Source organism: Alosa alosa, chromosome 19 (genome assembly GCF_017589495.1).
Source record: "Alosa alosa isolate M-15738 ecotype Scorff River chromosome 19, AALO_Geno_1.1, whole genome shotgun sequence".
In the NCBI taxonomy this organism is placed as follows: domain Eukaryota; kingdom Metazoa; phylum Chordata; class Actinopteri; order Clupeiformes; family Clupeidae; genus Alosa; species Alosa alosa.
In genome coordinates, this window is record NC_063207.1 from 255,979 (window position 1) to 268,250 (window position 12,272).

General features: G+C 42.2%; 1 protein-coding gene across 2 annotated transcripts in view; it reads right to left on the minus strand.

The window, feature by feature from the left end:
• Positions 1–11,593, minus strand: part of adcy8 (adenylate cyclase 8 (brain)) — a 114,834-nt gene extending 103,241 nt beyond the window's left edge. For both annotated transcript variants that reach the window (XM_048228050.1, XM_048228049.1), the window contains exon 1: positions 10,668–11,593. In XM_048228050.1, the coding sequence (XP_048084007.1) occupies positions 10,668–11,486 (819 nt within the window). In that variant the 5' untranslated portion in view covers positions 11,487–11,593. The remainder of the gene's footprint in view (positions 1–10,667) is intronic.
• Between the last annotated feature and the right edge of the window lie 679 nt (positions 11,594–12,272).

The following is a 12,272-nucleotide window of genomic DNA, read 5'->3' on the forward strand; positions in this document are numbered from 1 at the left end:
TAAACCTTAAAGCACTACTTGCAAATTCAACAGAACCAGATAAAGACAACCTCTTAAATTTGATTATAAACGACAATGACATTAGTGATACGAAATCAATACTACTAAAAAAAATCCACAATAACAACAAAAATGCTTACATTTCCCAATGGCTAGAAGACACCCAACATAATAAGAAAATTGTTACCTTAAATTAAACCGAAAATACAAACTAGCAAATGATCTGATTACTGTAAATTAAAACAACCAGAAAGTCGTTATCTAACAAAATACAGATTGGGCGACCATAAAGTTGAAACTGGACGGCATAAAAGATCCTGGCAAGAGAGACACCAAAGAATTTGCTCCCACTGTGACCTCATGGAGATTGAGGATGAAAAACATTTCCTACTGAGGTGCACCAAATACATGTATACTCTACTGAGAAATTCTTTTTACCCTACATTTCTAGAAAACAACCCACAATTGAAACCCTCCTACAGTAGGTGAGGAAGAGCAGTCCCTTCTGCTCCTAGGTGAGGAAGAGGAAGAGCAGTCCCTATAGCTCGCCGCACAGTGTGTGCAGAAGTGCCACAGACTGAGAGAAAACATAACGGACAAAGAGCAGAAAACAAATCATAGTCTCAACTTTGTATAATTTTAACTTAATATATTTTTGTATTATTATTGAATTGAGAGAGGGAGAGAGAGGGGGAGAGAGGGAGAGAGAGACCAACAGTGTATGTAAAAGAGAGAGAGAGGGAGAGAAAGAGCTATGTAAATGAGATAGGGGAGAGAGAGACCTACAGTGTTTGTAAGAGAGAGGGAGAGAGAGAGCTACAGTGTTTGTAAAAGAGAGAGAGGAGAGAGAGAGAGAGATCGGGGGTATAAATAGCAGATGTGGGTGGAAATGTAGAGGACCCTGTGACTCATTCTCTGCAGCATATCTCTTTTCTCTTCCTCTCTCTTCACCTCCCTCTCTCCTTGTGTCTCTCTCTTCACCTCCCTCTCTCTAGCTTCCTTTCTTTATCTCTTTTCTCTCCCTCTCTCCTTCTGTCTCTCTACCTCTCTCTCTATCCCTATTCCTCTCTCTTCCTCTACCTCTTTTTCCCTTCTCTCTACCCAGACTGACAGAGTGAGATCTTTTTAACATGGCTACTTTTTAATCTGAAGATTTGTCAACAAGTTTCAGCCTTTCATTCACACGCAAACTCCATTTGGGTCCATTTGGGTCACTGCAAACAGTGATGGGGCATTCAAGTCATATGACTCCAGTCACACGTTTTGGGATTTTCACTTGCTTGACTTTGACTTGATATTTATGACTTGAGACTTGAGTTAGACTTAAGTCAAATGACTTGAAATGACTATTTGTTTGATAGATATTGAGGAGTTAACTATGATTTTAGAAAATCTGCTTAGGTGATTGAATATCGTTGCATGCGTTATGCAAGCGAACCTGTCATTGTTACCAAGTGACGCGACAGACCAGCAGCAGGTGCTAGATCAAATGAGACTGACGGAGGTACTTAATAAATATGGAAGCTATGGAAGCTCTACCTTTACAAGCCTTTATAGGCTACCAACACATAATAATATGGAAGCTCTACCTTTACAGACCTTTATAGGCTACTAAAACATAATAATGTTTGGGTACACAGATAATGTATCTGACAACTCAAAGAAGAAATGAACAGCTGTCTGCAAGGTCTGCAGTGCACAAATTAGCAACATAACATCCTTTTTCATCCATCACGATATTAGATTAAAATGTGTGAAATGGCAATGTGAAACAATTTCTTCACAAGTATAATCCTGATTTACATGCTAGCAAAACGTGGCAATTTAAAGCACAAAGGGTATCTGCACATTTTCCAAATGCAAATTTAAAGACTTTTAAGACCTTTTCAAGACATCAAAATGAAAAAATTAAGACTATACCACGGCAAAAAGATACATACAACTTTTTTCTACTAATTTTAACCCCCACCCCATTTTGGATGTCTACAGAAGTTTGGCGAAAGAAAAATAATTGTGTGTGAATTACCTTCACATCTATAAATGCCCACAGCTATAGTAGCCTAGGCTACTTGCCATAGACATGTGCACTGGACTGGATTCCTTTCAATCTTTTTTTCAAAGTTAGACTAAGCTATTTAAATATTTTAATAGGCCTACTTTATATAATTTACTATGTGCATCTATCCAGCGTGTGTTGCTGGCCTAGCCTAGGTGTCCCATATGCAGCACAGCAAAAAATCCACTACTTTACATTTTGCATACCAGTTGTATCTAAACCAACCAAAGCTTGACTGAAACATTGTAAAACCATTGACTTGTTTTAAATTAATTAAAAGACAGGTCCTCCTCGCATGATCCTGCTGAAAACTGCTGATTTCATCTCAAGCACGTATGTATTATGAACGCACGTTTTTTATGTAGCCAGTCGCCGACATTCATGCGGTTATATTTCACAACTTTTGCGAAGTACTGTAGGCCTAGCCTACTGGAAAACGCTGGCAAGCAAGCTGCTGACAGATATTACAGGTATTATAACTTAGACAGATATTTTCTTTCCTAGGCTAGGCCTAGGCTATTTCCTCCTGATTGCGAAAACGTTTGTTTTCTTTTTCTGTCAGTCCGTGGTTCCTTCATAAATTGCACAGCAAATTATCAGACGAGTGACAGAAGCACTGCGCATAATTTGACCAGTAGTCTTCGCGTCCATAGTTTGCGAAACGATCCTGCAACCGAGCAAAGATTCTAGATGCCCAGCGCAACTCCAAAAAGGAGGACAAATGAGCGTCCGGCTTGAGGCTACGCCGGACAAGGCTTTTAAAATCCATGTGTCCGGCCTAAATTCGAACGTATGGCCAACCTATCGCTAAGTGGTTTACCAACTCTTTCTCCCGCTCATTCTACCACTCACGTAGGCTACCTGCGTATCTCGCAGGCCTCGGCTACACCACGAAAACGTCAGGCATATTTGTACATACTGTATTATTACCGTTTCCACACCTTTAACCACACCCATGAAAAACATCTTCACTCTGCAACTGCACTTCCTCCCGTAGCCTTATACAATTGCGTTTTAAATACACAAAACTGGATGGAGACATTTCACTCGCTCTCTTGCACTCGCTCACTTGCTGGCGGTCCCATACCCAAATTTAATACCTCCCTTTCAAAAATTCAAGACATCCCAGACAATTTAAGACTTTTTTAGGCCTTAAAAACCGAAAGTTGTATTTAAGACTTTTTAAGGATCCGCGGGAACCCTGGAAGCAATGTAGCCTCTTTCTCCCACCCTCCCCGCCCTAGTTACAGTGACAAGAGTCAGTAAGTAAACTGCTAGCATAGAAAAGTTGTGGCCTACTTCACATGATAGACTTATGTATAATGTTATAGGCGTATGTATAATGTTATAGGCTTATGTTATAGGCGTATGTATAATGTTATAGGCTTTTGTATAATGTTATATAATGTTATCTAACATTGAGGTTCCTAAAACCTCTTTCCCTTAGCTTTTGCAGTTCTTTGCATGTCGCACTTGTCAAAATTTGGCAGTGATATCGACGGTAGCTTCTGATGATTGATTGATTAATTTATTTGGGCTGATAGTGTTGCTAATCCTGGCTGGGTCCCTGGAGATGACATGTGTAACTTGAACTGTTTGAATACATTTTCATGATTTGATGTTTGAGGCAAATTGAAACAATAATAGGATACATTTCATTCATAAACAGTTCATATGTATGTGGGTTGAATGCAATGCCTTTTCAATGAGTAGCAAAAACATATTTTATTTGTTGCAAATAAAACTTCAGCAGTTCATAACTAGCCTACTGTAGCCTATTTCAAAATGAAATATGTCGTGGGCGGGGGGTATATATGTCTGTATGTAGACATACGCTATGCTGAACCTGGCTTGATCCAAGCATTCTAACAGTGCCTTTCAGTGTTGGAGCAGTAGCAATACCTCAAAAGCTCTATTCAACTATTGCCTTGCGGGGTGAATGCGGTTCGTTGGATTTTACCTGTGGCCTGCCTTCGAATTTAGCTTCTATGACTAAAATCAAATCAATAAAATAAAACAACAGCAGTGATTGGCTGAAAAAATAAATAATGTCATGCATCTTGCACCTCTCAAACTGGGCTATCAGGTAACCTAGAGAAAGAATTGAAATTATGAAATATGACTAAGGCATTAAAATGCTTCTTGTTTGTCAGGATACTTTTTCACTGATTTATTTTAATATATTCCATCCCCTAATTCTGTTTCACTGGTTTATTTGACAAATAATCTATATGGATTTGCTCTATAAAGACCTTATGTCTGTTTGGGATTGTTTTGAGAGCCTATTGATGTATCTCAGAATAAAGGAATGTCCACAACATTAGTGATGTTTTTTGTGTGTGTGTGAATGTATTTTACTTAACTCATTGAATGTAGCTGGATACTCATGAAGACATGTCTCTAATAGCCACAATAGGAGTAATTTTAGCAACACCGTATTTTGTGTGGCCCATAACGACCCAGTGGATCATGAAAACGTGCTAAAAAATTCACATTCCTTGCTTGTTGTTGGTACATTTTAATCACATTCAGATTGCCACATCTGTGATGTAAGAGTTCAGTATAGGTTTAAGGTCTGGGGCAGGGATTTGACATTCTGTGATTTCTTCATTGAGGGCTTGCTTGGCAGCACTGTCCGCTTTCTCATTTCCCCTCAGACCAACATGGCCTGGGACCCAGCAAAAAACTACAGTCAAGTTGTGGTTCTTTAGACGTTCTAGTTGATCAAGCTCAGGTTTGGTTGTACTTTTTGCGTGACATTAAAGCCTACTGGAAAGATTTTTAATTGCAATTTAATTGAATGCAATTTACTTTTACGATTAAATAAAATTAATTTATCCCTCTCACCCATAGTTTTCTATTTATTTACAAATGTACATAGGCCTACTGTAATTACATTTATACATAGTTATTCTACTGATCTTCATACTATTCATCCTGCACATACTTATTCTTCCTACTCTTATAATGTTGTTTCTGCACTACAATGACACAGGCTAGTTTTGGTTGTTGCTGGTGGTGTTACTGCCTCCCTTAGTTATGCCTACAATGCAAAATTGTTCCCTTGTGATTGTTAGCTCCTGCAGACGCATTTCAAAACATCGCGACTTGAAATGCCACCACAAAACATTGTTTGTGAATCGGTCTTATTAGGAGTCCTCGCTTAAGCTGTCACAGACTCAGGCGTTCTTTTAGGGCTAAAATGCTTCCTGAATTACTCTTAGAAAAAAAATAGGTCTGGGGCAGGGATTTGACATTCTGTGACTTCTTCATTGAGGGCTTGCTTGGCAGCACTGTCCGCTTTCTCATTTCCCCTCAGACCAACATGGCAACAATTTGATTCACAATGAAACGTTACATTTAATGTACATTTAAACAATGAGTAGGCTAGTTTTGGTTGTTGTTGGTGGTGTTACTGCCTCCCTTAGTTATGCCTACAATGCAAAATTGTTCCCTCGTGATTGTTAGCTCCTGCAGACGCATTTCAAAACATCGCGACTTGAAATGCCACCACAAAACATTGTTTGTGAATCAGTCTTATTAGGAGTCCTCGCTTAAGCTGTCACAGACTCAGGCACTACTTTTAGGGCTAAAATGCTTCCTGAATTACTCTTAGAAAAAAAAATAGGTCTGGGGCAGGGATTTGACATTCTGTGACTTCTTCATTGAGGGCTTGCTTGGCAGCACTGTCCGCTTTCTCATTTCCCCTCAGACCAGAAAAAAAAATAGGAGTCCTGAACTTACGAGTGACGAAGTTACGAGTACAAGCATCTCATATCAAATGACCATGGCATTAGGCTAAGCAACATAAATCCCATAACGTTACAGCAACATCTCCTCCCTATGACATAGCTAGCTAGCTTCTAGCTACACAAGAAATGAATGATGTTAAAATCTCCGCTTAGCATTCTAATAACAGAAGGGGCACATTTATGTGGACCACTACAACATGACTCATTATGTCTGTAACTCTATAAAACACTTACTTTCATAAAGGACGCACACCATCCAGCACATACACATGGAAACCGATATTTTAGGTTCTTGGCCACAAACTCAAAACGTGTCTCTCTGAAGCTCTGTTCTAGAATCTTTGCTCTGAAGTCTGTTCCCGTTGCTAGGCAACATCAAATAAACGAAATGAGAGTCTTCCAGTATTAAATGTGTACGTGTGATTACGAATGGATGTGTGTGGCTTGCTATTAGAATAAACAAGAAATAACATTTCCAATAATTTCCCATGATAAATTACATAATATTTGCACCTTCCTTCCTTGTGAAGCTCACACTAATTCCACCGCATTTAGTGAAATGTAATACAACGTTGCCACCTATCGTTCAGATGTAGGCTATTTAAGATTAACGTGGCATTTCCTGCTTATTCTTTTGTCAACACCATGCTTTTAGGAAAACAATCTTTTTATCATAGTTTCCTCTTCAATGAGCGATTACCAGCTCGTTTTTGTAACAGAGATAGCTGTTTATTGTCCCTAGGTTTACAGAAACACCTATTCATATTAAAGGGACACCAGGCAACGTTTTCGTGTTAATTAATCATCTTTGTAAGTCGGTATATGGTTAAATGACTCATTACGGGGCGAATGAAGGCTCTCTCACCCACCCCTACTGCCTGTAGGAAGAATATCCCAATTGCAAGTTCGGTGTATCCTACCCGCCGACCGAAGCAGGATCAGTTTACACCACAGAGGCAGGCTAACGAAACGCTAGAGATTGTTGCAAACGTGTGTATAATGGCAGAGCGAAGAAGCAGCGAAAACCCTTGACGGAAGATGCAAAGAAAAGGAAAAGAGCTTCAGACCGAGCGAGGGGGAGTTTCATAGAGAAAAAGCATCAGGCTTGCCTGGTGTCCCTTTAATACGTATGGAGTGCTGCCGACCACTGTTCATTACATGGCCCAGAATGCCTTGCATGTCTTTACAACAAAACAACACAGTAAAACCTAAATGCCCGTAAACATATGCATTTGCATACTTTTTTAAAGTACATAAATTTTTAATAATACTCTCCCATCATGATATTTAACAATAATGAAAATTTTAATTTGAATACCGTCAATGTGAAAATAACTGTACTACGTCAGCTATAAATAGCTAATGTTCTCCTTGCTACTTCAGTTCATAAGTCCATACTACCCCATGGCAGAGCAAGGATTTCATGATTGGGCAAGGTTGCCTGGAGACATTGTGGCTGCCCAGAGACATTGTGCATACTTGGAAGGCATTATGATAGATGTACCAGTACAACTGCAGATGTGGAAGGTGATAGTTACCAAATATGGGTGGGTGGTTTGCCAAATGCTGGAAACTTTTGGAATGTTTTCTTTTTTTTTTAGCTTATGCACCCTCACATTGGAGTCCCGAGTTCAAATACAAAATTTGGTATCGATATGTGACAGTGTTCCTGAGATATGGACGACTTCCTGTTTTGGAGCTTCGCCACCGATTTCGTTTGGCTGTGACGGGCAAACGCTTTCGAAAATCAAAAATTCTTCTGGTAACTTTTGTGAGGCTTGGTCCAAGGATAATGTACGTCAAGTTTCGTGGCGTTCGGACCAAATTTGTGACCTGTGAATTTTGTTTTGCTTTCTGTTCAATCCAATATGGCGGATGAACGACACGCCCACCTGACGTCATCTTCGCGAGCATCTTACACCGGTACTGACCGGACGTTTTAAAGTTAGAACGGTGTCTCTGTCTCAAAGGGCCTAGGCGCTAGAGCTGACAAAAAATTAGGGAGACGGGAAAAATAATAAAATTTAAGAAGAACAATTTCTTTGCAAAAACTTTGCAAGCACACTTAATAACGAATCCCGACGCGGCAAACAACTGGTTTCTTAACATAGTGGAGAATAGTGAATTTGCGCTTCAGTGCTGTAGCCTCTGAAAAATATTAGAGATATATGTGACAATCAGCAAGAATTTCCTCTAGTTGTAATAATAACAATAATTCAATATAGCCGCGAACGGCAATGGCAGGGCTGAGCCCCTGCAGTCCAGTCCTGTAGTAGACTATCCTGTAGTAGACTATCCTGTAGTAGAGTCCTGTAGTAGACTATCCTGTAGTAGAGTCCTGTAGTAGACTATATTTACCAGCCGATGTTACATAACAACGTTAAGTCGCCACGCAGATGGTGTATCTCATACAGCCGCAGTGAAAAGAAAGCGTGAGACTAATTTGTCCAAGAATGCGATGGCTAAAGGGGCTATCACATTGTACATGGTATGCGCTGCGCTTGCCGCTAGGTTGCTCTTGGTTGAAGTGACGTCCCAAAGACTTGCGATGGCTAAAGGGGCTATCACATTGTACATGGTATGCGCTGCGCTTGCCGCTAGGTTGCTCTTGGTTGAAGTGACGTCCCAAAGATTTTGTTGTGCTTGCCGCTGGGCTCAGCGCAAAATACCAACGACTCACAGAGCACCGCGGCACGCGCAAGAGCAGCAAAATGCTGCTTTGCTCAGCGGCAGACCAGTTGTTGCACGCGCAAGCCATTGACTATAATGCATTTCATAGCGCAAGCCATCGACTATAATGCATTTCATAGCGCAAGCCATCACCTATAATATATTTCATAGCGCAAGCCATCGACTATAATTTATTTCATAGCGCAAGTCATCGACTATAATGCATTTCATAGCGCAAGCCATCGACTATAATGCATTTCATAGCGCAAGCCGCGTGTAATGTCAAAGGCCCTTAGCGCAATTGAAGTTGCACAGCTTCAGTCTGAGGAGGAAACGAAAGGCCTTCTAAAAACTGCCTACTTTGTTGCAGAAAAAGAATTTGCCAATTCAAAATTTAGCCCCCTAGTTAAACCCCACAAAACAGAATTAAGGCGAAGTACAGAAATTCACTAAGTAACACAAACCTCAACAACCTAATGGTCATTTCACTAAGTAACACAAACCTCAACAACCTAATGGTCATTTCACTAAGTAACACAAACCTCAACAACCTAAGCAAAGAAGCAACAGGAAAATAGAAGGAAACAAGAAGCTGAAGGAGACATGCATATTGAAGAGAAGGAGAGACAATAAATCACAGCAATTGTAACTTAAGAGAATCAGCAGACTTTTGTGTTATGTTATGTAAACAAGATGAAAACTAAGTTCATAGCCTACATTCATTGAGTTCTAAGAACAGTTAGATTGTTTTTCTTTCAAATGTATATGAGATGAACAGATGAACAGAGAAGCTAGAGGACAGTGACAGAGGAGATGGAGAAAGTACCACAGCAATCTATACATTTAACAAAATCAGCAATGGATGTTATGTGAAATCTTGATGTTATTATGTTGTTGTCAAGTTAAATAGGCTACACACGATTAAGGGTTCATGAATTCTAAGGGCATGTGTCAAATGAAAAGGTAAGACACATGAGAGAGAGTAAAAAATAATAGTGTATAAAGACAAAAGAGAATATGAACACTCATACAGCTCAGAGACCTAGAGAACTGTAATAGTACAGAGAATCCTTAAATTGGTGTGGGTGCCCAAAGAAAAGACCTGATAAAGCCCCCCCCCCCCATTCTGTAAATCCCCCCCACATGAAGAACCTAAGGGGGGAATCCCCCCCCATTTTAAAAAGTAACATTTAAGCTTAAAGTGGTGGTGTTGGTGAATTGTCCACTGAAATCAGAACTTAAACATCCACTGAATTCTTGGTGGGTAATACTAAAAATTGTAACCTAAAGTTGCACAAAAAGATTGCTTTTTTAAAACAATTGAAGAATCAGATGAAAATACAGTTGCTTAATATATAAAGGCTTATAGGCCTACATAATATTGATCATTTAAATGTAAAGATTATAGGCGGGCCCCAGCCGTGGCGCGACTGGGCGACTGGGCTAAACCGGTGACCCGGGTTCGACCCCACCCCGACTCTCTCTCCCACTCACCTCCTGTCACTCTCCACTGTCCTGATTAAAGGCATAAAAAAAATCAAATAGGCTATTATTTAGGAGGATTACCCTTGCAAAAACATTACATTTACATTCATCGTGTTAAAGGTGAATAGCCTAAGTTGAGTGTTAAAGGTGAACAGCCTAAGTTGAGTGTTAAAGGTGAGTAAGTTGAGTGTTAAAGGTAAATAGCCTAAGTTGAGTGTTAAAGGTGAACAGCCTAAGTTGAGTGTTGAAGGTGAGTAGCCTAAGTTGAGTGTTTACTGATGTGAATGAACCTCAAAATATTCCCATGCCAGTGATTTCAGAGAAGCAGGACGGGGTTCCAGCTCTGTGTGTGTGTATGTATGTGTGTGTGTGTGTGTGTGTGTGTGTGTGTGTGTGTGTGTGTGTATGTATGTGTATGTGTGTGTATGTCTGCGTAAAGCACATCCCAGGTTACACACGTACACAAATTCCAGGTAAAACACAGAGCATTTCCCAGGTGACACGCACACACACACACACACACACACACATACACAAACAAACACACTCAAACACACACATACACATACACACTCCTCACACACACATTCCTCACATACACACACACACACTCACACACACACTCACACACACACACACACACACACACACACACACTCATACACACTCACATACACACACACACACTCACACACAGTCCTCACCTGATCAGCTGGTTGGCTGAGAGCCTGTAGGGTGAGGTGAAGGGCGGAGGTGAGTGTTCCCGTGGCAACGGCCCATGGTAACGGCAGTGGCAGCATGCTGTAGGTGGCGAACAGTGTGAACAGCACATAACCCACTCCGTCTCCCAGGAGACCGTAACCAAGGCTGCACGCCAACACCTGCGTTGCCATGGCCACCCAGGTGACTGCCGCCCCGTAGCGCAGGTATCCGTGAGAGGCGCGTGAGGAGGTGTGGTCTCTGTGCGCGGCGACCAGCACGCACACCATGACCTCAGCGGCCGCTCCAGCTCCAAGCAGCGCGTGGGGGGGCGCGGGGGGGTCCCCGGTCGCCAGGGGCAACAGCAGCAGTCCCAGCTTGGCCACAGCGTCCAGCGCACTGAGCACGGTGAGCGCCTGGCGCCGCTGGAACAGGAAGTAGCGCTGGTAGCGCCTCTCCAGGGGGCGGGACCGGAAGGCGGGGCCTAGAGAGGGCAGGAGGAGGCCGCGGTAGAAGCCACGCCCCTGCGGAGTGTCCAGCTGCAGCAGGTTGAGGTCGGCGCTGTGGCCACTCCCACTGCGCTGGGGGAAGACTCGGGCGCGCGTGGCGCTCGGAGAGGTGGGGTTCCTCACGAGGTCGCAGGGGTCGGTCAACGCCACCTCGCTCTCCTGCAGGAAGCGCTGCTCTGTGATGTGGCGGACAGCGTGCTGCCATAGCAACCGCTTGGGGCGGGCCACGCCTGCCGACTCTCCCACCGCAGATGAGGCGTGGCCTCCAGCAGAGGGGGCGTCGGCTCCAGAGCAGCGCACTTCAGACAGCTCCATCTGATGTGTGTGTGTGTGCGTGTATGTGTGTATGTATGTGTCTGTGTGTGTGTATGTATGTGTGTTTCTGTGTGTGCGTGTATGTGTGTGTATGTATGTGTGTGTGTGTGTGTGTATGTGTGCGTGTGTGTGTCTGTGTGTTTGTATATGTGTGTGTGTGTATGTATGTGTGTGTGTGTGTGTGTGTGTATGTGTGTGTGTGTATGTATGTGTGTTTGTGTGTGTGCGTGTATGTATGTGTGTGTGTATGTATGTGTGTGTGTGTGTGTTTATCTGTGTGTGTGTGTGTGTGTGTATGTGTGTGTGTGTGCGTGTCACCTGGGATATGCTCTGTTTTTTACCTGGAATTTGTGTACGTGTGTAACCTGGGATGTTCTTTATGTGTGAGTGTGTGCGTTAACCTGGGATGTCCTTTGTGTGAGTTTGTGTGTCTGTGTGTTGTCAGGCTTTGTGTGTGTGTCCATGTGTCACTTGGGTGTATGTGTGTGTATGTTGTATGGGACTGAGAGTGTTGTGTGTGTGTGTTTATGTCTGCTCAGTGTTCCTGTGCTATACATGTGTGTGTATGTTGTATGGGACTGAGAGTGTTGTGTGTGTGTGTGTTCCTGTGCTATACATGTGTGTGATGTGTACCTCTATTGCTCTTACTTTAGGCTTGTATCGTGTGCAAAGCATTGATGCGTGTGTGTGTGCTAGTTGGATGTGTATGCACGTGTTTGTGTGTGTGTGTGTGTGTGTGAGTGTGTGTGCATCTATGTCTGAGTGACTGTATGTTTGTGAGTGTTA